The 25,459-nt window shown below is 38.9% G+C and overlaps 3 protein-coding genes across 4 annotated transcripts in view; 2 read left to right on the plus strand and 1 right to left on the minus strand.

The window, feature by feature from the left end:
• LOC115415710 (putative histone-lysine N-methyltransferase PRDM6) overlaps positions 1-25,459 on the minus strand; it is a gene marked incomplete at its 5' end in the record, with an annotated part of 37,536 nt that overhangs the window by 8,488 nt on the left and 3,589 nt on the right. The window lies entirely within an intron of this gene.
• Positions 1-25,459, plus strand: part of LOC115415712 (GTPase IMAP family member 8-like) — a 27,304-nt gene extending 1,845 nt beyond the window's left edge. Inside the window, exons 3-4 of one of the 2 annotated variants that reach the window (XM_030129350.1) lie at positions 525-2,650; positions 24,525-25,459. In XM_030129350.1, coding sequence (XP_029985210.1) covers positions 525-2,650; positions 24,525-25,250 — 2,852 coding nt within the window. In that variant the 3' untranslated portion in view covers positions 25,251-25,459. Of the gene's footprint in view, positions 1-524; positions 5,085-24,524 lie in introns of those variants that run through there. The other variant, XM_030129349.1, reaches the window with a different exon arrangement.
• LOC115415709 (GTPase IMAP family member 7-like) lies at positions 14,203-24,518 on the plus strand (the record flags this gene model as incomplete). Its single annotated transcript, XM_030129347.1, has 3 exons — positions 14,203-14,244; positions 14,366-14,412; positions 22,414-24,518. A coding segment is annotated over exon 3 (1,350 nt), but the record flags the coding sequence as incomplete, so codon positions are not given.

Here is a 25,459-nt window from a genome sequence, read left to right on the forward strand (position 1 = left end):
TCTATTACAGAAATAGTCCATGTTTTGCTCATATTCAATCAGATCTGTAAAAAATTCAAATTCACACTTGATATCATTGATACTGATTTATTGGCTCGATCCACTTCCTATCTCTTATAATGGGAAAATTTTTCAAAGTGGCACCAAATCCAGAATCAGATCCAGATCCAAATAATTTCAATCCGTTGTGCTGACATCATCATACAGAAGCTGTAGACCAAGTTTGAAGTCAATCAGAACTGGAGTTTAGGAGAAGAAGACGACAGAGTTTTATAACAGACGACAGAAGATGACAGACGACAGACGCCACATGAGGCCAATAGCTTACGGCCCGTTGGCTGGTAAGCTAATAAAAATCCAAAACTATATGAACCTTGGTTGGTGCGTGTTCGGCAGCCAATAAAGTGACGTCAGTACACACTTGAATGTCGTCGTAACCAGAATGTCTAAACGGGTTGAGCCAAGGAATCTCAATGATATAACGTATGATTCATAGAAATACTTTTGTTCTTTGTGTTTTACAGTATCAGAACTCAGGATTGTGATCTTTGGAAAAAACCAGGATGAAAAGTCGGCACTTAGTAAGCTCATCGTAGGAAAACGCGGACAGCCTTTTGCCAAAACTCCGAAGCCCCGTAAGTGTGTCCACGGAGAATGGAAGAAGAAACCGGTTACAGTGGTGAGAACGGCCGACAGTCAGCAGGCTGAGAACGTCAAACTGGAAATCAAAAAATGTGTGGCTCATTGTCCGCCGGGTCCGAATGTCCTGCTGCTGTTGGTCAACCCTTCGGACTTCGACGAAGCCGACAGAGAACGGCTTAAATCCGCCCTCAGCTTCTTTGGAGGAGATGCTTTTCAGTACTCGATTGTCATCAGGATTCAGAACGACAATACAAGGTGCAATCCCTCAGTTCAGAAACTCGTACAAGATTGTAAAGAAAGGCAGCATGTGGTGAACCTGGACGGAACACATCTGCACGAGCAGGAAGTGGAGGAGTTAATGGAAAAGATAGAAGACCTAGTCCGACAGAACTACGGACAGTACATAGCGTTCACTGAAGAAACTCTGTATTGTCTGGTGGAACCTGAGCTTCCGAAGCCACCTCTGAACCTGGTTCTCTGTGGGAGGTTTGCAGACTGGAAGGCTTTAACTGCTAATGCTATTCTGGGACAAAGACAGTTCATTCCACGCACAGATTCGTCAGAGTGCGTCAAACGCCAGGCGGAGGTCTGTGGACGTCGGGTTTCTTTGGTGGAACTTCCTGTTCTCAGTGGAAAACCTCAAAAAGATGCAATGAAGGAATCCATCAGATGTGTGTCGCTGTGTGAACCTGAGGGTGTCCACGCCTTTGTCCTGGTCCTACCTGTAGGTCCACTCACCAATGAAGACAAAGAAGAGTTGAAGACCATCCAGAACACATTCAGATCCCAAATTAACGACTTCATGGTGATTCTGTTCACTGTGGATTCAGATGCAACAGCTTCTGCAGTCGCTAACTATATGAGTAACAAAGAAGACATCCAGCAGCTCTGTCGACACTCTGGTGGACGACACCACATTGTCAACATCAAGAACCAACAGCAGGTTTCTGGGATTTTACACACTGTGGAACACATGAGCATCCAAGGATCCAGAAGCTTCACGAAGGACATGTGTCCTAAACCTCCAGTTAATCGGGTTGCTAAACATTCTTTTTTAAGACAGAATCGTCCAATATTAAACTTTCAGCGGAATTCTGCTCTGAAACCAATAGGGGACGTGAATCCACCTGCAGAGAGTCTCCGGATGGTGCTGATCGGAAAGACCGGATGTGGGAAAAGCGCAACAGCAAACACCATCCTGGGGGAGGACAAGTTCACGTCCAAAACTGCCTTAGGATCAGTGACCAGAGTTTGCCAAAAGGCTGAAGGACACATTGACGGTCGACCTATCGCCGTCGTGGACACTCCAGGTTTGTTCGACACGACTCTGTCCAACGAAGACGTTCAAGAGGAGCTGGTGAAATGCATTAGCATGTTGGCGCCTGGACCTCATGTCTTCTTACTGGTGCTGAAGATCGGTCGCTTCACAAAGGAAGAAAAAGAAACTCTCAAACTCATTACGGAGTTTTTTGGCAAAAAGTCTGAAAACTTTATCATCGTCGTATTCACCAGAGGAGATGAACTGAAAGATGAAACGATCGAAAGTTACATAGAAGGAGACAAGGAAGGTTCTGTCAAGAAAGTGATCGCAGAATGTGGAGGAAGATACCACGTCTTCAATAACAACGATCGGGAGGATCGGACTCAAGTCAGTCAGCTACGAACCAAGATCGAGGAAACGGTGAAGAAAAATGGAGGTGGTTTCTTCACCTCCGAGTTATTCCAAGAGGCCGAGGCAGCCATAGAAAAGGAAGAGGAAAGAATCCTGAAGGAAAAAGAAAAGGAGATGGAGAAGCAGGAGAAAGATCTGGAAAGAAAACACAATGAAGAGGTGCAAGAAATTAAAGAGAAAGTCAAACTTCTAAGACCAAAATTTGAGCAAGAAATATATCTGAGAGCGAAAGAAGTCAAAGAAAAGGAAGAAAAACTCAAGAGAGAGCAAGAAAGGTCAAAGAAAGAACGAGAAAGACGAGAAGAAGAGGAAAGAATCAAGAAAAGACAGGAGATGGTCCAACAAACTGCTTGGGAAAAAAAATATGACACTTTGGACACAAAACTCAGAAGTCCTCCCACAAAAGAAAGTATTAATGAAAGAAAACTACTAATGAGGAGCAGAGAAGAAATGAAAAAAGAACGAGAGGCCTGGGAGAAAGAACGACTGGAATGGTGGGAAAAGAGAAATGAAGACGAGAAACTAAGACAAGAGGAGGAAAAGGAACGACTTCAGAGACTCAGGGACGAATACGAACAGGAACGACTAAACTACAAGAGACGACAAGAAGAAGAAGAAGAACTGCAACGAGAACGAGAAGAAAGAGAGAGGAGAAGGGCCGAGGAAAACTTCAGGAAGCAGGTGGAGGAACTGAGGAGGAAAACCAAAGACGAGGCTCGGAAACAGGCAGAAGAATGCAACGAGTTCAGACACAAATACACCAGAGACGCTTTGGCCAAGATGGAAATGTACCGGACCGAGATGGAGCTGATGAAGAAGAACCAAGAGCAGAGCAACGAGTACATGTTAAAGCAACTGCAACTGAACAAAACCTTCCAGAAAGACTTCAACAAACTGAAGAAACAACAGCGAGAAGAAATGAACAAACTGGAACGAGCTCAGTGCTGCCGCCACCAGGGCGATCTGGACGACGAGATGAGTCAAATGAAGACGAAACACCAACAGGAAGTGAACGACTGGATTCAGGAACATGTGAAGAAAGCGACAGACGACAAGAACTGTTGTATTTTATAAAACTTTTGTTCGTGTGATGTCACATTCTCAGCGGCTGTGAACAGTGATGCTAACGACCTTTTGAGATGTCTTATTACTCTTTAATACTAGCATATTGTTAGCCTCATAGCATAATTGGCTAATTCCAGACTGATCTCATGAAATCGTGTTGTATGCCACACCAGTCCTCATGACATTTGTCGTGCTATACTTATGCATTTTCATCCTGTCGCGTGTGACTCAATGCCATTTGAGGCGTGTCAGTGTACGCCAAGAGCTTCGATTTACACATTCGTAACTGCTAAGCCTAAGCGTAACCCTAAACCTAACCGCTAACTGTGCTAATCACTAATCACACTAATTGCGTGGCATTTTACACGGCATGAACATATGGAAAGCTTATAATGTGCACAGATAACACACCAATTAAAAGTGGCGTATTATCTGTACGCAATTCATGATGTCATGTCGACTACTTCATGTTTGGCCAAATTTTAAAATCTGCGTAACTTTACTCTTAACCTGGGGTGTCATAAAGTGGGGGTAAACGTGTGAAAATTCATGGGGCCCAGCATTTCTGGGGGGACCTATAGAGCTGTGGAGGGGGTCCAGTGGATATGGGTTAGAAGTCGTGAAAATTTCGTGAAAGATCCGCTGGACAATAGAGGCATAGAAACCGGGAGTCAGATGTTGAAAGAATGTTCGGTTGCATTTTCGCTTCACGCCAGCGTTGGTTACTTTAGTTATGGACCACACCCCCACGTATATAGCTTCTGCCCCTACACCACATACCCCCCCCCCCCCCCCCCATCCCCACTCCGACAAATCATTAAGATACTGAATGTTATGAAGGGCCCACATCGTTTACCTTTTATGGGGCCCAAAATTGCTAGCAGTGCCCCAGCTTTTAACACTGATTAATTTTCTAACACTGACTATGAACTGAAAAAAATGTGACTTAGCCAATTATGCTAGGAGGCTAACAACATATTCTGTTGATTTAACCAAGGTCTTGCATATAATCTACACATTACATCAGATATTTTACAGACGTAGATGTGTAAAGTAAAGTGATCAGTTCCATTCATGAAACGTTCTGGGAAAATTGACAGAATTTCCAATGTAATGGCCAAACATGGAAATGGACCTGTTGCCGTGGTAATGGCCTTAACATTAGCATGTACCTGTGTTCATTGAAAACCATGCTGTTGCCATGACAACAGCCTCAATAACGACATGTAGATGTGCTGAGGTCTGGTCGCTGATCAAACATGTCCCATTTAAACGCATTACTTAAAACACCTACAACTTTCTTTTTTGCTTCGAGTTCCTGAAATAAGGCAGAAGGGCCAAATTTGTTACCACGGCAACAGTTTGTAAGAGCCGAAGGGCATTTGACGACTTTTCACCATCACGATCTGTAGATGTTACTGACTGAATGTGCAACCGAGTGGATAAAACTTGTAAAAGAGTTTATGTAAATACGATGTAATTTGTTGATGTTAGTGTAAATTTCAGAATGGTGGACTTCCTGTTGAGTCGGGGTCATGTGACCAGTTTGGTTTAGTTCTTGGGGTGAGATGAGGGTCTGTAAGTTCACCACTAGATGTCACTAAACATTACACATCTAACCCTTAAACTCATTTTAGTTCAGGCCAGTATAATAATATAACCTATAAATAATGACAACTACAAATGTTTCTGTATGTTTAACAGTGAAAATGGTAAAATTACATCATGAAAATGTTCACATGTAGAAACTGTCCTTTAAAAAGCATGACAACATGAACAACCTGAAATGTATCAAGAAAAATACATGTAATTGTACCAATATTCTGCCTCAGTTTAACGTGCAGATCACAGTGGATCTATAAACACACGCAACAATTAGTAACATTTAATAGGTAATTAATAATATTGGTCAAATTACACTTATTTTACTGAAGACATTCCATGTTGTTCATATTTGTTCATGTGCTTCACATTTTTTATTCACAGCCCAACATGATGTTAAGGATGGACCACTGCCATGACCCGCTGGAAAAGAACATTTAAATTATGTTAAAAATGGACAAAAATTTGAGAAACATGAACAGGGTGAACAAAAAAATATGAGCAAAATAAACAAGAACAAGTACAAAACATGTACAAAAATTAACAAAAATTTGAGAAACATCAAAAAAAATTCTGTTAAAATTAGACTTATTTCTCTCATACATTTCATGTTTTTCGTATTTGTTCAGATTCTTCACGTTTTGTTCAAGGACAGTTTGTAAATGTAAATACTGTCATGTCAAACAAATAGAAACATTAGTATTTGTCATTCTTTCTAGGTTCTTCTGTTCTTATTTTCCTGGTTCTGATCTACTTCAGATCATGTTGGTCTGAATGTGGAACCTGAGCTAACTGGACTTTAAGGAGGGGGGGTGTTTGGGTCTGGTTCTGGACCCCAGACCATATGTTTGACCCTCCTGGATTAAACCAAACTGTTTTATTCTGTGTTTAGCTTCATTTCTCAGTAGTCTTACTCATATAATATGAACAGAGGATTTACTGACTGGCTTTGAACTAACGGCTGTTTTTCTCCTTTTACTCTTTGTTTGTGACACGTTCTGTGAATAAAAGTGAATATGGTGGAACATTAAAGCAGAGTGATGATACTTTAATGGAATGGAATGTGTTGAACTTCAGACGGGGTTAAAGCCATGCAGCAGAACCAGCAGAACCAGCAGAACCACAGAGGAGGATCAGCTGACGCTCACATCTACTTCCTCCTGCGTCAGTTTTGGGAAAACACGATGACGAGACATGAAACTGTCAGTTCATAATTTTATTCTGTTCCATTAATGTCAAAGTTTAACTTAACAACTGTGGAAGTAAATCTGTCTCATCAGATTTTGAATTTTAAAACCTACTGAATTTCTAGCACTGAATTTTTTTGCACTGGAACTAAGTATCTGATTTTTTTGTCTCTGAATTCAACTATGTTCATAAATTTAAAATAAAAAAAAAAAGCAAAAAATTCAGATGCTTAATTTCAGTGCAAAAACTCAACGCAAGAAATTCAGTGGCTTTTGTAATTCAAAATCTGATGAGGCTGATTGACTTCCATAAACCACTGGTTCCAGACACAACAAGCCCCGCCCCCTCACACGTACTGTATCTTATTTTGTCATGGATCCAGCTGATGATGTCATCATGTCTATGTGTGTGCTGATGTCATATCACTGGCCTATATATATATATATATATATATATATATATATATATATATATATATATATATATTTATATATATGTGCCAAGTTTGAAGGAAACTGAGAAGAAAATTGATGTTTTTATAGACATTTAAAATTTCACCCATTATAAGAAAAGGGAAGAAAAATAAGATAAAAAAAAAAAAAAATAATAATAATAAATCATATAAAATTTGAACTTTAATCTACTTTTCCCAAAATACAAACACATCTGTTCTGGGTCAGTGCTAATCTATAAACCACATTAGGTCTGAATTCAACCAATAGATTTACAGCTAAAGTGTAAACAAACCAACCAACCGACTGACCAACCAACCAACCGACTAACCAACTGACTAACCAACCGACCGACTAACCGACTGACCGACCAACCAACCGACTGACCAACCAACTGACCGACCAACCGACCGACTAACCAACCGACCGACCAACCAACCGACTGACCAACCAACTGACCGACCAACCGACCGACTAACCAACCGATCGACTAACAACCAACCGACCGACCAACCAACCAAACCAAATCCAAAACAGGACTCCTTGCCTTTCCTTCAGGGGCGGTGCAATCAACATTTTTGTCCTTTTTTGGTGTGTATTATTATTTTTTATGTCCTTGAATTTTCATTTCTATATTATGTTTTGCAAAGAAGTCAATTAGTGGTAATCAGGAAGCTTGTACCGTTTACATATTTAAAATAAATCAATTAAAAAAACCTGGAAAAGCACTCAGAGAGCGCAGACCTCCACCAGATAAGCCCCCCCCCCCCCCCCCATCGCCACCAAAATGTAATCATTTGTTCCTTGTGTTCATTTGTTCAACATTTCCTGTAAATTTCATCCAAATCTGTCCAGAACTTTATCTTGCTAACAGACAGACAGACAGACAAACCCTGATGAAAACATCAAAAACATGAATTCTTGAGTGTTTCGACCTTTAACCTTCGATCATCATACTGTAATGGATCTGAGTGAACGTTTGCACCCAATCTGAAGGAAGTACCAGTAAAAACAACATTATTCTACCAGTAAAAACAACATTATTCTACCAGTAAAAATAACATTATTCTACCAGTAAAAACAACATTATTCTACCAGTAAAAACAACATTATTCTACCAGTAAAAATAACATTATTCTACCAGTAAAAACAACATTATTCTACCAGTAAAAACAACATTATTCTACCAGTAAAAATAACATTATTCTACCAGTAAAAACAACATTATTCTACCAGTAAAAATAACATTATTCTACCAGTAAAACCATTATTCTACCAGTAAAACCATTATTCTACCAGTAAAAACAACATTATTCTACCAGTTAAAACATTATTCTACCAGTAAAAACAACATTATTCTACCAGTAAAACCATTATTCTACCAGTGAAACCATTATTCTACCAGTGAAAACAACATTATTCTACCAGTAAAACCATTATTCTCCCAGTAAAACCATTATTCTGCCAGTAAAACCATTATTCTACCAGTAAAAATAACATTATTCTACCAGTAAAACCATTATTCTACCAGTAAAAACAACATTATTCTACCAGTAAAACCATTATTCTACCAGTAAAAACAACATTATTCTACCAGTATAAAACCATTATTCTCCCAGTAAATAGCCATTATCTGGCACGTAAGACCATTATTCTACCAGGTAAAAAATAAACATTATTCTCACCAGTAAAACCATTATTCTACCAGTAAAGAACAACATTATTCTAGCCAGTAAACCATTAGTTCTCCCAGGAAAACCATTATTCTGCCAGTAAAACCATTATTCTACCAGTAAAAAACTGATTCTACCAGTAAAACCATTATTTCCCCAGTAAAAACATTATTCTACCAGTAAAAACTATTATATTCTGGCCAGTAAAAACATTATTCTATTTCGTATCCTAGCCTAGTAAAAAACCATTAGTCTCCAGTGAAACCATTATTCTGCCAGTAAAACCATTATTCTACCAGTAAAAACAACATTATTCTCCCAGTAAAACCATTATTCTACCAGTAAAAACAACATTAGTCTACCAGTAAAAGCATTATTCTCCCAGTAAAACCATTATTCTACCAGTAAAAACATTATTCTCCCAGTAAAACCATTATTTACCAGTAAAAACATTATTCTACCAGTAAAAACAACATTATTCTACCAGTAAAACCATTATTCTACCAGTAAAACCATTATTCTGCCAGTAAAAACATTATTCTACCAGTAAAACCATTATTCTCCCAGTGAAACCATTATTCTGCCAGTAAAACCATTATTCTACCAGTAAAAACAACATTATTCTACCAGTAAAACCATTATTCTACCAGTAAAAACAACATTATTCTCCCAGTAAAACCATTATTCTACCAGTAAAAACAACATTAGTCTACCAGTAAAACCATTATTCTACCAGTAAAACCATTATTCTGCCAGTAAAACCATTATTCTACCAGTAAAACCATTATTCTACCAGTAAAACCATTATTCTCCCAGTAAAACCATTATTCTACCGGTAAAACCATTATTCTCCCAGTAAAACCATTATTCTCCCAGTAAAACCATTATTCTGCCAGTAAAACCATTATTCTACCAGTAAAACCATTATTCTGCCAGTAAAACCATTATTCTCCCAGTAAAACCATTATTCTCCCAGTAAAACCATTATTCTCCCAGTAAAACCATTATTCTCCCAGTAAAAACAACATTATTCTCCCAGTAAAACCATTATTCTCCCAGTAAAACCATTATTCTGCCAGTAAAAACAACATTATTCTCCCAGTAAAACCATTATTCTCCCAGTAAAACCATTATTCTCCCAGTAAAACCATTATTGTGCCAGTAAAACCATTATTCTCCCAGTAAAACCATTATTCTCCCAGTAAAACCATTATTCTGCCAGTAAAACCATTATTCTCCCAGTAAAACCATTATTCTGCCAGTAAAACCATTATTCTCCCAGTAAAAACAACATTATTCTCCCAGTAAAACCATTATTCTCCCAGTAAAACCATTATTCTACCAGTAAAACCATTATTCTGCCAGTAAAACCATTATTCTCCCAGTAAAACCATTATTCTCCCAGTAAAAACAACATTATTCTGCCAGTAAAACCATTATTCTCCCAGTAAAACCATTATTCTCCCAGTAAAACAACATTATTCTGCCAGTAAAACCATTATTCTCCCAGTAAACCATTATTCTACCAGTAAAACCATTGTCCAGTAAAACCATTATTCTCCAGTAAAACCATTATTCTCCCAGTAAAACCATTATTCTACCAGTAAAAACATTATTCTGCCAGTAAAACCATTATTGCCCAGTAAAACCATTATTCTCCCAGTAAACCAATTCTCCCATAAAACCATTATTCGCCAGTAAAACCATTATTCTACCAGTAAAACCATTATTCTCCCAGTAAAACCATATTATTCTGCCAGTAAAAAACAACAGTATTCTCCCAGTAAAACCATTATTCTCCCAGTAAAACCTTATTCTCCCAGTAAAACCATTATTCTCCCAGTAAAACCATTATTCTCCCAGTAAAACCATTATTCTGCCAGTAAAACCATTATTCTCCCAGTAAAACCATTATTCTCCCAGTAAAACCATTATTCTGCCAGTAAAAACAACATTATTCTCCCAGTAAAACCATTATTCTACCAGTAAAACCATTATTCTACCAGTAAAACCATTATTGTGCCAGTAAAACCATTATTCTCCCAGTAAAACCATTATTCTCCCAGTAAAACCATTATTCTCCCAGTAAAAACAACATTATTCTCCCAGTAAAACCATTATTCTCCCAGTAAAACCATTATTCTACCAGTAAAACCATTATTCTGCCAGTAAAACCATTATTCTCCCAGTAAAACCATTATTCTCCCAGTAAAACCATTATTCTACCAGTAAAACCATTATTCTGCCAGTAAAACCATTATTCTCCCAGTAAAAACAACATTATTCTGCCAGTAAAACCATTATTCTACCAGTAAAACCATTATTGTCCCAGTAAAACCATTATTCTCCCAGTAAAACCATTATTCTACCAGTAAAACCATTATTCGTCCAGTAAAACCATTATTGTCCCAGTAAAACCATTATTCTCCCAGTAAAACCATTATTTACCGGTTAAACCATATTCTCCCAGTAAAAACCAATTATTATCCCAGGTTAAAAACCATTATTCTGCCAGTTAATAAACCATTATTCTCCCAGTAAAATCCATTATTCTGCCAGTAAAACCATTATTCTCCCAGTTAAAACCATTATTCTCCCAGTAAAACCATTATTCTACCAGTAAACCATTCACTTTCTGCCAGTAAAACCATTATTGTGCCCAGTTAAAACCATTATTCTCCCAGTGAAAACCATTTATTCTACCGGTAAAACCATTTATTTCTCCAGTAAACCATTATTGTCCCAGGTACAAACCATTATTCTGCCAGCAGTAAAACCATTATTCTCCCAGTAAAACCATTATTTTCTGCCAGTAAAACCCATTATTCTCCCAGGTAAAACCATTATTTCTTACCGGTTAAAACCATTAGTTCTCCCAGTAAAAACAACATTATTCTCCCAGTAACACCATTCTTCTCCCAGTTAAAACCATTATTCTGCCAGTTAAAAACAACATTATTCTCCCAGTAAAACCATTATTCTACCAGTAAAACCATTATCTACAAGTAAAACCATTATTGTGCCAGTAAAACCATTATTCTCCAGTAAACCATTATTCTCCCAGTAAAACCATTATTCTCCCAGTAAAACCATTATTCTCCCAGTAAACCATTATTCTCCAGTAAACCATTCTCCCAGTAAAACCATTATTCTACCAGTAAAAACAACATTATTCTACCAGTAAAACCATTATTCTCCCAGTAAAACCATTATTCTACCAGTAAAACCATTATTCTGCCAGTAAAACCATTATTCTCCCAGTAAAACCATTATTCTCCCAGTAAAACCATTATTCTACCAGTAAAACCATTATTCTGCCAGTAAAACCATTATTCTCCCAGTAAAACCATTATTCTGCCAGTAAAACCATTATTCTACCAGTAAAACCATTATTGTCCCAGTAAAACCATTATTCTCCCAGTAAAACCATTATTCTACCAGTAAAACCATTATTCTCCCAGTAAAACCATTATTCTGCCAGTAAAACCATTATTCTCCCAGTAAAACCATTATTCTCCCAGTAAAACCATTATTCTACCAGTAAAACCATTATTCTGCCAGTAAAACCATTATTGTCCCAGTAAAACCATTATTCTCCCAGTAAAACCATTATTCTACCGGTAAAACCATTATTCTCCCAGTAAAACCATTATTGTCCCAGTAAAACCATTATTCTGCCAGTAAAACCATTATTCTCCCAGTAAAACCATTATTCTGCCAGTAAAACCATTATTCTCCCAGTAAAACCATTATTCTGCCAGTAAAACCATTATTCTCCCAGTAAAACCATTATTCTACCGGTAAAACCATTATTCTACCGGTAAAACCATTATTCTCCCAGTAAAACAACATTATTCTCCCAGTAAAACCATTATTCTCCCAGTAAAAACCTCCGCTCTCTGCTTCTCCCATCCGTCAGTTTCAGTTCCAGTTTCAGATGGATCTGACTCGGTCCCGTTTGTTCAGTTCAAACTGAAGCTAAACTCACATTTAAGGATCGCTTCTGCTGACGTCAGCTGATCGTTAATAGAACACGTCCTTCATTATAATTACATGTTTTCAGTCTGAGTCAAACAGGACCAACCTGTTTCATTCCCTTTGACCCACAAAACCCACATGGCTTTGATCCGGTTCCATGTGGTCTGACGTGGTTTTAGGATTCTGGCTTCGATCTGGTTCAGACTGGTTTTACTGGTTTAACAGTGTCCAGGAAACAGGTACACATCCTATTTATAGGAACCGGAACCAGACCAGGACCAGGACCAGGACCTGAAAAACAGACCAGGACCAGGACCCAAAAAACAGACCAGGACCAAGACCAAGACCAGGACCAGGACCCAGAAACCAGACCAGGACCAAGACCAGGACCAGGACCCAGAAACCAGACCAGGACCAGGACCTGAAAAACAGACCAGGACCAGGACCCAAAAAACAGACCAGGACCAAGACCAGGACCAGGACCCAGGACCCAGAAACCAGACCAGGACCAAGACCAAGACCAGGACCAGGACCCAGAAACCAGACCAGGACCAGGACCTGAAAAACAGACCAGGACCCAAAAAACAGACCAGGACCAAGACCAGGACCAGAACCAGGACCCAGGACCCAGAAACCAGACCAGGACCAAGACCAGGACCAGGATCAGGACCAGGACCCAGAAACCAGACCAGGACCAGGACCCAGGAACCAGACCAGGACCAGGACTCATTTTACTGGTTTAACAGTGTCCGGAAAACAGGTACACAACCTATTTATAGGAACCAGACCAGGACCAGGACCCAGAAACTAGACCAGAACCACGACCAGGACCCAGAAACCAGACCCAGACCCGGTCCAGGTCCTGGTCTTGGTCCTGATCTAGTTTCTGGTTTCTTGGTCCTGGTCCTGGTCCTGGTCTTGGTCCTGGTCTTGGTCTTGGTCCTGGTCCTGGTCTTGGTCTTGGTCTTGGTCTTGGTCCTGGTCTTGGTCTTGGTCTTGGTCCTGGTCCTGGTCTTGGTCTTGGTCTCGGTCCTGGTCTTGGTCTTGGTCTTGGTCCTGGTCCTGGTCTTGTTCCTGGTCCTGGTCTTGGTCCTGGTCTGGTTTCTGGTTTCCTGGTCTTGGTCATGGTCATGGTCCTGGTCCTGGTCCTGGTCTTGGTCTTGGTCCTGGTCCTGGTCCTGGTCTTGGTCTTGGTCTTGGTCCTGGTCCTGGTCCTGGTCTTGGTCTTGGTCTTGGTCCTGGTCTTGGTCTTGGTCTTGGTCTTGGTCCTGGTCTTGGTCTTGGTCTTGGTCTTGGTCTTGGTCTCGGTCCTGGTCCTGGTCCTGGTCTTGGTCCTGGTCTTGTTCCTGGTCCTGGTCTTGGTCCTGGTCTGGTTTCCTGGTCTTGGTCATGGTCCTGGTCCTGGTCTTGGTCATGGTCCTGGTCCTGGTCCTGGTCATGGTCCTGGTCATGGTCCTGGTCCTGGTCTTGGTCTTGGTCTTGGTCTTGGTCATGGTCATGGTCATGGTCATGGTCCTGGTCCTGGTCTTGGTCCTGGTCTTGTTCCTGGTCCTGGTCTTGGTCCTGGTCTGGTTTCCTGGTCTTGGTCATGGTCCTGGTCCTGGTCCTGGTCCTGGTCATGGTCCTGGTCATGGTCCTGGTCCTGGTCCTGGTCTTGGTCTTGGTCTTGGTCATGGTCATGGTCATGGTCATGGTCATGGTCATGGTCCTGGTCCTGGTCCTGGTCCTGGTCTTGGTCTTGGTCCTGGTCTTTGTCCTGGTCCTGGTCCTGGTCGGACCGGTTGCTTGTGTTTTCCAGTAAACATTCTGATGCTAATCAGTGTTTCTGTTTAGGCTCCGCCCCCTGGGTCACATGTCTGATGGTAATCAGTGTTTCTGTTTAGGCTCCGCCCCCTGGGTCACATGACTGATAGACAGGTTCAGTTGAACGTGTCAATCACAGACTGCAGTCCAGACCCAGACGCTGGAGCAGGTGAGTGAACCAAACTGATGGGACGAGGACAAATGTGCAGGTTTCCTTCATGTCATTGAACTGGTGATAAAACACTGGTTTTATTTGAACTCAAACATTTCATTTTTTTCTTTTAAATCAGATCATTTCATTGAATGTGTTGAAGGATGATGGACAGAACAGCCATGGGTGAGTTTATGAAGAAACTATTTATAAAAGATCCATCAAATGTCTGTGACGGTACTTGAATACTTTAATCAGATCAATATGAAACTAATCACCATGTTTTCAGTTTATAATATATTATGTTATATGTTTGGGTTTTTGCTCATTTTAATGATTATTTTCCCAGTTTTTTTCATTGTTTTAATCATTTCCTTGATGGTTCTCTCCGTCTGCTTCAGTTTCTTCATTACTGAATTAATTTTTGTTTGTTTCATGAATCATTTTATTCATATTTGTTAATTTGTGGATTATTTACTTAATTGTGTTGATTATTCTCTTGATATTGTCATTTATTTTCTTAATTTGTGCACATTTTAAAGATTATTTCCATTTTTTAAATAATTTGATGTTTTTTCTTTTCATTTTGTTAATTACTTTGTTCACTTTTCTTCACTTGTTTTGTTTTTCAGATTTATTTAACAATAAACGTTTATGGAATTAATGAAATAATTACAGTTTACTGGTCTATAAATGATCTTTGACAGATTAAATGTGTTTTTCATGTCTATAGCAGTGTTTATTCCACATATGTACTGGACTGAGTTCATTTATCCAGTAGATTTGTAAATGTTCTGGTAAATAGAACCTGTGAAGTTATTCTTTTCTTTTTTTTTTGGTTTATTTTCTATATTTTTGTTCCTTTTGTTTTGTTTTGGTGATGTATTTACCAATAAAAATCCATGAAACCACTAAATTACTGATAATTCACTGATCTACAGTTTGTTTTTTATTATAAATGATCTTCGTCAGATTAAACGTGTTAAATCCTACGTACTTTAATCTTCTACTTAAACTGTAGAAACAGTTTAGCTGCTGTTTTTCAGGTCTATAGCAGTGTTTATTCCACATATATACTAGTTTAGCTTCATTTATCCAGTCCATTTATAAATGTTCCAGGAAATAGAACCGGTAACGTCTAAAGTAAAGTTATTCTTTTCAATTTGTGGTTTATGTTCTATGTTTTTGTTCATTTTGTTTTGCTTTGGTGATGTACCTACCAATAAAAATCCATGAAAATACTAAATTACTGATAATTCACTGATCTACAGTTTATTATAAACCAGGGTTCTCCAACTCCTGTTCTTTCAGGTTCCACGTTCAGTCTGATCTGATCTGCAGTAGACCCAACCAGTCCAATAAGAACAGAAGAACCCAGAAATAATGACAACTGACAATTTATGTCTGTGTTTGAGTGCAAAAAAAATAATTAAATTCTGAAAATACTTCCTTTTATAAACTATCCAAACAAAACAGATGTGAATAACCTGAAAAAGCTGACATTTCTTCAGATAAATCAGTGTAATTTTCTCAGTCTTCTTCCTCCACTTCTCATTAGTCCATGTGCATTCTGGATCAGATCTCCAAAGACACTAAACACTGAGGAACAGGAAGAAAAGAGTTCAAACTGGACTGAATTTAATACAGACATTTCAGGTTGGACACATTTGTTCAGGTTAGTCACAGTTTATTGGTACAGGAGAGTTTGGAAATGGAAAGAGTTTCACAATTTAATGTGATTTTGCACTAAAACAAAGACAAACAGTTGAAGTTGTTAATTAAAGATTTTTTGCTTAATTCAAGATTTTTTTTGCTAAATTTAAGATTTTTTTTTTTTTTTTTTGGGCTTGATTCAAGAATTTTTTTCCTTAAATGAAGATTTTTTTTTGTTTAATTCAAGATTTTTTTTTGCTAAATTTTAGATTTTTTTAGGGCTTAATTGATTTTTTTTTTACTTAATTGAAGATTTTTTTTTCGGTACATATTTTCTTTCTGTATTTAAAAAAATATATATATACAGTACAGGCCAAAAGTTTGGACACACCTTCTCATTCTTCGCATTTTCTTTATTTTCATGACTATTTTCATTGTAGATTCTCACTGAAGGCATCAAAACTATGAATGAACACATGTGGAATTATGTACTTAACAAAAAAGTGTGAAATAACTGAAAACATCTCTTATATTCTAGTTTCTTCAAAGTATCCACCCTTAGCTCTGATGACTGCCTTGCACACCCTTGGCATTCTCTTGATGAGCTTCCAGAGGTAGTCACCTGAAATGGTTTCCACTTCATAGCTGTGCCTTGTCAGGGTTACTTAGTGGAATTTCTTGCCTTATTGATGGGGTTGGGACCATCAGTTGTGTTGTGCAGAAGTCAGGTTGATGCACAGCTGACAGCCCTATTGGACAACTGTTAGAATGCATATTATGGCGAGAACCAATCAGCTAAGTAAAGACAAACGAGTGGCCATCATTACTTTAAGAAATGAAGGTCAGTCAGTCTAGAACATTTCAAAAACTTTGAATGTGTCCCCAAGTGCAGTCGCAAAAACCATCAAGCGCTCCAACCAAACTGGCTCACATGAGGACCGCCCCAGGAAAGGAAGACCAAGAGTCACCTCTGATGCTGAAGATAAGTTCATCTGAGTCACCAGCCTCAGAAATCGCAAATTAACAGCAGCTCAGATTAGAGACCAGATGAATACCACACAGAGCTCTAGCAGCAGACACATCTCTACAACAACTGTTAAGAGGAGACTGCGTGAATCAGGCCTTCATGGTCAAACAGCTGCTAGGAAACCACTGCTCAGGAGAGGCAACAAACACAAGAGATTTATTTGGGCCAAGAAACCCAAGGAATGGACATTAGACCAGTGGAAATCTGTGCTTTGGTCTGATGAGTCCAAATTTGAGATCTTTGGATCCAACCACCGTGTCTTTGTGCGACGCAGAAAAGGTGAACGGATGGATGCTACATGCCTGGTTCCCACCGTGAAGCATGGAGGGGGAGGTGTGATGGTGTGGGGGTGCTTTGCTGGTGACGCTGTTGGGGATTTATTCAAGACTGAAGGCAACCTGAATCAGCATGGCTACCACAGCATCCTGAAGTGACATGCCATTCCATCCGGTCTGCGTTTAGTTGGACCATCATTTATGTTTCAACAGGACAATGACCCCAAACACACCTCCAGGCTGTGTGAGGGATATTTGACCAAGAAGGAGAGTGATGGAGTGCTGCGCCAGATGACCTGGCCTCCACAGTCACCAGACCTGAACCCGATCGAGATGGTTTGGGGTGAGCTGGACCGCAGAGTGAAGGCAAAAGGGCCAACAAGTACTAAGCATCTGTGGGAACTTCTTCAAGACTGTTAGGAAACCATTTCAGGTGACTACCTCTGGAAGCTCATCAAGAGAATGGCAAGAGTGTGCAAAGCAGTCATCAGAGCTAAGGGTGGATACTTTGAAGAGACTAGAATATAAGAGATGTTTTCAGTTATTTCACACTTTTTTGTTAAGTACATAATTCCACATGTGTTTATTCATAGTTTTGATGCCTTCAGTGAGAATCTACAATGAAAATAGTCATGAAAATAAAGAAAATGCAAAGCATGAGAAGGTGTGTCCAAACTTTTGGCCTGTACTGTATACTGGTTTGTCTATAATAGAGTTTATTCCACATATATACTGGTTTGTCTATAATAGAGTTTATTCCACATATATACTGGTTTGTCTATAATAGTGTTTATTCCACATATATACTGGTTTGTCTATAATAGTGTTTATTCCACATATATACTGGTTTGTCTATAATAGTGTTATCCCGCTATACTGGTTTGTCTATAATAGTGTTTATTCCACATATATACTGGTTTGTCTATAATAGTGTTTATTCCGACATATATACTGGTTGTCTATAATAGTGTTTATTCCACATATATACTGGTTTGTCTATAATAGTGTTTATTCCACATATATACTGGTTTGTCTATAATAGTGTTATTCCACATATATACTGGTTTGTCTATAATAGTGTTTATTCCACATATATACTGGTTTGTCTATAATAGTGTTTATTCCACATATATACTGGTTTGTCTATAATAGTGTTTATTCCACATATATACTGGTTTGTCTATAATAGTGTTTATTCCACATATATACTGGTTTGTCTATAATAGTGTTTATTCCACATATATACTGGTTTGTCTATAATAGTGTTTATTCCACATATATACTGGTTTGTCTATAATAGTGTTTATTCCACATATATACTGGTTTGTCTATAATAGTGTTTATTCCACATATATACTGGTTTGTCTATAATAGTGTTTATTCCAGTATATATACTGGTTTGTCTATAATAGTGTTTATTCCACATATATACTGGTTTGTCTATAATAGTGTTTATTCCGCATATATACTGGTTTGTCTATAATAGTGTTTATTCCGCATATATACTGGTTTGTCTATAATAGTGTTTATTCCACATATATACTGGTTTGTCTATAATAGAGTTTATTCCACATATATACTGGTTTGTCTATAATAGTGTTTATTCCACATATATACTGGTTTGTCTATAATAGTGTTTATTCCGCATATATACTGGTTTGTCTATAATAGTGTTTATTCCACATATATACTGGTTTGTCTATAATAGTGTTTATTCCACATATATACTGGTTTGTCTATAATAGTGTTTATTCCGCATATATACTGGTTTGTCTATAATAGTGTTTATTCCACATATATACTGGTTTGTCTATAATAGTGTTTATTCCGCATATATACTGGTTTGTCTATAATAGTGTTTATTCCGCATATATACTGGTTTGTCTATAATAGTGTTTATTCCACATATATACTGGTTTGTCTATAATAGTGTTTATTCCGCATATATACTGGTTTGTCTATAATAGTGTTTATTCCACATATATACTGGTTTGTCTATAATAGTGTTTATTCCACATATATACTGGTTTGTCTATAATAGTGTTTATTCCGCATATATACTGGTTTGTCTATAATAGTGTTTATTCCACATATATACTGGTTTGTCTATAATAGTGTTTATTCCGCATATATACTGGTTTGTCTATAATAGTGTTTATTCCGCATATATACTGGTTTGTCTATAATAGTGTTTATTCCACATATATACTGGTTTGTCTATAATAGAGTTTATTCCACATATATACTGGTTTGTCTATAATAGTGTTTATTCCACATATATACTGGTTTGTCTATAATAGTGTTTATTCCACATATATACTGGTTTGTCTATAATAGTGTTTATTCCACATATATACTGGTTTGTCTATAATAGTGTTTATTCCACATATATACTGGTTTGTCTATAATAGTGTTTATTCCGCATATATACTGGTTTGTCTATAATAGTGTTTATTCCGCATATATACTGGTTTGTCTATAATAGTGTTTATTCCGCATATATACTGGTTTGTCTATAATAGTGTTTATTCCGCATATATACTGGTTTGTCTATAATAGAGATTTTTTTAACTCTGCGATATATAGGGGTGTAAGAAAATATCAGTTCTGCAGTATATTGCGATATTTCATTTCACAATACTGTATTAATTTTAACCCTTTCATGCACAGTGGTCAGTCCAGCGGTCAGTCCAGTGGTCAGTTCTTCTCCAGCTGTTCTCTTGTATATTCATGGTTTGGTTGTTTTAGTTCCAGATCAGCCAACACAGTGGACACTAACGCACCATCCCATAATAATCCACGTACATTCAGACCAGTACTGTACCTGTACTGTTCTAGATAAACCTGATGTGCAGGAACATGTAAGAGTGGAAATCAACTGTTATTGTTATTTGTTAGACAAAAAGCTTCTATGCATATTATTTCCATGACGTAGGTAATAACTAGCATTAGAATATGTTCAAATGTGAGAAAACATCAGATTAGCTGCATTAAAATGTTTTTATTTCATTGTTTTCATCTCACTTTCTGATAGTGGGTTTTAAACACGTTTTTTTACTTCAAAAATAAAATGCGTGGACATTTTTGTAACTCCATGAGAAAAAAAAAACTGGATCACAATTTTTTTTTCATGCCTGAGGAGGAATAAAAACACTCAATTAAAAAATCTTGACTGAGGTTCTCATAATTTATGCATGAAAGGGTTAAAAAGTACTGTATGGATATTTTTAGGTATTTATTCAAATGCAGATATTGTGGAGGTTCATTTTAGTTTTTCTTTATGGTTTCTATTTTATTTCTTCTTCTTTCACACTCTTTTATTCAATAATGTTGGTTCCTTTGTTTGGATTGAACTCCAATCCTGTTCTGATGTTAGTTGTGAACTAATAGAATCTGAACATTTGAACAGGATCTGAAACTGGAATGTCTGTGAAACAGAATTTCAGTTTGAACACAGTTGGAACATTTGGTGACAGAACATTAGATCCTGTTGGGATCAAATACAAATGTGTTTAGGATTTGGGCAGATTTCTGCTGTAGTTCAATTCTTCCAGGAAATAATCATTAAAAACAGAAACAAACCAAAAATGGCCTTTTTAACAGTATCATGATATATCGTATCGTGATCCTAGAATTGTGATTTGTATGGTATCACCAGATTGTTGCCGATACACAGGCCTAGCGATATATATTGCGATATGAAAAACTACTCAGGAGGATATAACATCTGTGTGTCGTCGATGTAAATGTTCAAACATTAGTTGTGTTTCCTCTGTTTGTGTCGACACAGAACACGTTTCAGTTTCTGTAGCTGAAATTATTCCAGATAACGGTCTCTTGTTCGTTGCTCATTTTTCACTGTTGTTTCCGGTGACTCAATCCAAACTGATTAAGAACGTTTGTGATTGGATGGTTGTGTCCAGTGTGTGTCAGGTACCTGGGAACATGTTGAGTTCATTTACCTCCGTCATCAGGACCTCAGATGGGACTATTACGCACACGAACAACGCGATGACGATGTTCAAATGATATACCGGTATTGTGCAGCTCTTCTGCCAAAGAACAGCATTCTGACATTTTTACCTTCTGTTTAACGTCTTCAGCGGTTTTTTTGGATGTTCTTTGTAAAACTGGAAACTGGTTTTTGTTTGGTTCATTTTGATTTTGTTCATTTACACAAAAGTCGAGAAGTTTATGAGTAATTTACTATGGAAATATGGAAACGTTTTTTTGTCCAGCTCCAGAAAAAAATACAAACTGAAGACCAACTGAAGACCAACTGAAGACCAACCAAAGGCCAACCAAAGACCAACTGAAGACCAACCAAAGACCAACCAAAGACCAACTGAAGACCAACCGAAGACCAACTGAAGACCAACTGAAGACCAACCGAAGACCAACTGAAGACCAACTGAAGAACAACCGAAGACCAACTGAAGACCAACTGAAGACCAATGGAAGAACAACTGAAGAAGAACTGAAGACCAACTGAAAACCAACCAAAGACCAACCGAAGACCAACTGAAGAACAACCGAAGACCAACTGAAGACCAACTGAAGACCAATGGAAGAACAACTGAAGAAGAACTGAAGACCAACTGAAAACCAACCAAAGACCAACCGAAGACCAACTGAAGAACAACCGAAGACCAACTGAAGACCAACTGAAGAACAACCGAAGACCAACCAAAGACCAACTGAAGACCAATGGAAGAACAACTGAAGAAGAACTGAAGACCAACTGAAGACCAATGGAAGAACAACTGAAGAAGAACTGAAGAAGAACTGAAGACCAACTGAAGACCAACCAAAGACCAACCGAAGACCAACTGAAGAACAACCGAAGACCAACTGAAGAACAACCAAAGACCAACTGAAGACCAACCAAAGACCAACTGAAGAACAACTGAAGACAAACCAAAGGCCAACCAAAGACCAACCAAAGACCAACTGAAGACCAACAAAAGAACAACTGAAGAACAACTGAAGATCAACTGAAGATTAATCAAAGACCAACTGCTGTCCAAGTTAAACTTGTGACATTTACTGTGTTGTTAGTTTCGATGCTCTCTGTGTGGTTTTTTAATGGTTTTGGTCCACGGGAACTGGACAACACACTTGTCTCTAAATGTCAAAAACCTTCAATAATGCAGGGATGAATACTGAAGAACATGACTCATCTCTTCGTTTAATGACGTACATTTCTGACACTTTGTTCTTTCTGTGTTTCAGCATCTGAACTCAGATTTCTAGTGTTTGGAAAGAGCCAGGATGATAACGTCGAACTCACCAACTTCATCACGGGCCAAAAAGAAGCACCATGTGGGAAACTGACCGTCAGCAAAGGACACTGGATGAAGACACTGTTAACAGTCGTAGCCTACGATATCTTCAGCCCACATGAGGATGAAGTAAAACAGTGGATAAATGAATGTGTTTATCGATGTTCACCAGGTCCGAACATCCTGCTGCTGTTGGCGAACCCTTCAGACTTCACCAAAAACGACAGACAGAGGCTAAACCACATCATGAGTCTGTTTGGAGACGATGCCTTCCAGTATTTGATGGTCGTCATCACACAGAATGAAACTGGATGGAACCCTTCGCTCCATAAACTCAAACAGGACTGCAGACCGAGGCTGCACAGGATCAACCTTGATGAAAAACATCTTCCTGAGGAAGCTCGTCAAGAAATAATGGAAAAGGGAAATAATATTCGGAGTCAAAACAAAGGCCGATACCTGAAACTGACTGAAGCTCTGTATTCTTTGGTGGAACCTAAACGTCCGAAGCCACCTCTGAACCTGGTTCTCTGTGGGAGGTTTGCAGACTGAAAGGCTTTAACTGCTAATGCTATTCTGGGACAAAGAAAGTTCGCTCCAAGTACAGATTCGTCAGAGTGCGTCAAACGCCAGGCGGAGGTCTGTGGACGTCGGGTTTCTTTGGTGGAACTTCCTGTTCTCAGTGGAAAACCTCAAAAAGATGCAATGAAGGAATCCATCAGATGTGTGTCGCTGTGTGAACCTGAGGGTGTCCACGCCTTTGTCCTGGTCCTACCTGTAGGTCCACTCACCAATGAAGACAAAGAAGAGTTGAAGACCATCCAGAACACATTCAGATCCCAAATCAGCGACTTCATGGTGATTCTGTTCACTGTGGATTCAGATGCAACAGCTTCTGCAGTCGCTAACTATATGAGTAACAAAGAAGACATCCAGCAGCTCTGTCGACACTCTGGTGGACGACACCACATTGTCAACATCAAGAACCAACAGCAGGTTTCTGGGATTTTACACACTGTGGAACACATGAGCATCCAAGGATCCAGAAGCTTCACGAAGGACATGTGTCCTAAACCTCCAGTTAATCGGGTTGCTAAACATTCTTTTTTAAGACAGAATCGTCCAATATTAAACTTTCAGCGGAATTCTGCTCTGAAACCAATAGGGGACGTGAATCCACCTGCAGAGAGTCTCCGGATGGTGCTGATCGGAAAGACCGGATGTGGGAAAAGCGCAACAGCAAACACCATCCTGGGGGAGGACAAGTTCACGTCCAAAACTGCCTTAGGATCAGTGACCAGAGTTTGCCAAAAGGCTGAAGGACACATTGACGGTCGACCTATCGCCGTCGTGGACACTCCAGGTTTGTTCGACACGACTCTGTCCAACGAAGACGTTCAAGAGGAGCTGGTGAAATGCATTAGCATGTTGGCGCCTGGACCTCACGTCTTCTTACTGGTGCTGAAGATCGGTCGCTTCACAAAGGAAGAAAAAGAAACTCTCAAACTCATTACGGAGTTTTTTGGCAAAAAGTCTGAAGACTTCATCATCGTCGTATTCACCAGAGGAGATGAACTGAAAGATGAAACGATCGAAAGTTACATAGAAGGAGACAAGGAAGGTTCTGTCAAGAAAGTGATCGCAGAATGTGGAGGAAGATACCACGTCTTCAATAACAACGATCGGGAGGATCGGACTCAAGTCAGTCAGCTACGAACCAAGATCGAGAAAACGGTGAAGAAAAATGGAGGTGGTTTCTTCACCTCCGAGTTATTCCAAGAGGCCGAGGCAGCCATAGAAAAGGAAGAGGAAAGAATCCTGAAGGAAAAAGAAAAGGAGATGGAGAAGCAGGAGAAAGATCTGGAAAGAAAACACAATGAAGAGGTGCAAGAAATTAAAGAGAAAGTCAAACTTCTAAGACCAAAATTTGAGGAAGAAATATATCTGAGAGCGAAAGAAGTCAAAGAAAAGGAAGAAAAACTCAAGAGAGAGCAAGAAAAGACAAAGAAAGAACGAGAAAGACGAGAAGAAGAGGAAAGAATCAAGAAAATAGAGGAAGAATTCCAACAAAACGATTGGGAAGAAAGATATGAGAACCTGCGGTGGTTGGTTTCAGTCGAAGAAAACCCAGTGGAACAGAAACTGTTGAAGGAGAGTAAAGATGAAATGAGAAAAGAACACGAGGTTTGGGAACAAGAAAATATGGAATGGTGGGAACGACGATCTCGAGAAGACAAACAGAAAGAACAAGAAGAAGAAACACAACTTCTGATCCTCCGAGAAGAATACGAACTGGAACGAGAAAAGTATGAGCAGAAACGAAAAGAAGATCAACTGCAGATCGAACAAGAGGAAAGAGAATGGAAGGAAAAAGAAGAAAACTACTGGAAACAGCTGGAAGAAATGAAGAGGAAACACCAGGAGGAGGCTCGGAGGCAGGCCGAGGAATTCAACGAGTTTAGGAACAAATACGGAAAAGAAGCTTTAGCCGAGATGGAAACGTCCCAGAAGGAGATGGAGATGATGAAGAAGAACCAAGAGCAGAGCAACGAGTACATGTTAAAGCAACTGCAACGGAACAGACACTTCCAGAAAGACTTCAGCAAACTGAAGAAACGACAGCAAGAAGAAATGAACGAACTGGAACGAGCTCAGTGCTACCACTTCCAGGGCGATCTGGACGAGGAGATGAGTCAAATGAAGACGAAACACCAACAGGAAGTAAACGACTGGATTCAGGAACACGTGAAGAAAGCGACAGACGACAAGAACTGTTGTATTTTATAAAACCTTTGTTCACGTTACATCACATCCTCAGCGGCTGTGAACAGTGATGCTAACGGCCTTTTGAGATGTCTTATCGATGGCCAGAAAACAAAACCTCCTACCTGCAAATTTTTAGATTTTGAGTTTTCACATTAAATAGTGAGAACAAGGATGACTCCACGTTTTCAGTCTATCTGCAAGATAATCCCGCCCTTTCTTATGACATGAAG

Source organism: Sphaeramia orbicularis, unplaced genomic scaffold, assembly GCF_902148855.1.
Source record: "Sphaeramia orbicularis unplaced genomic scaffold, fSphaOr1.1, whole genome shotgun sequence".
Classification (NCBI taxonomy): Eukaryota; Metazoa; Chordata; class Actinopteri; order Kurtiformes; family Apogonidae; genus Sphaeramia; species Sphaeramia orbicularis.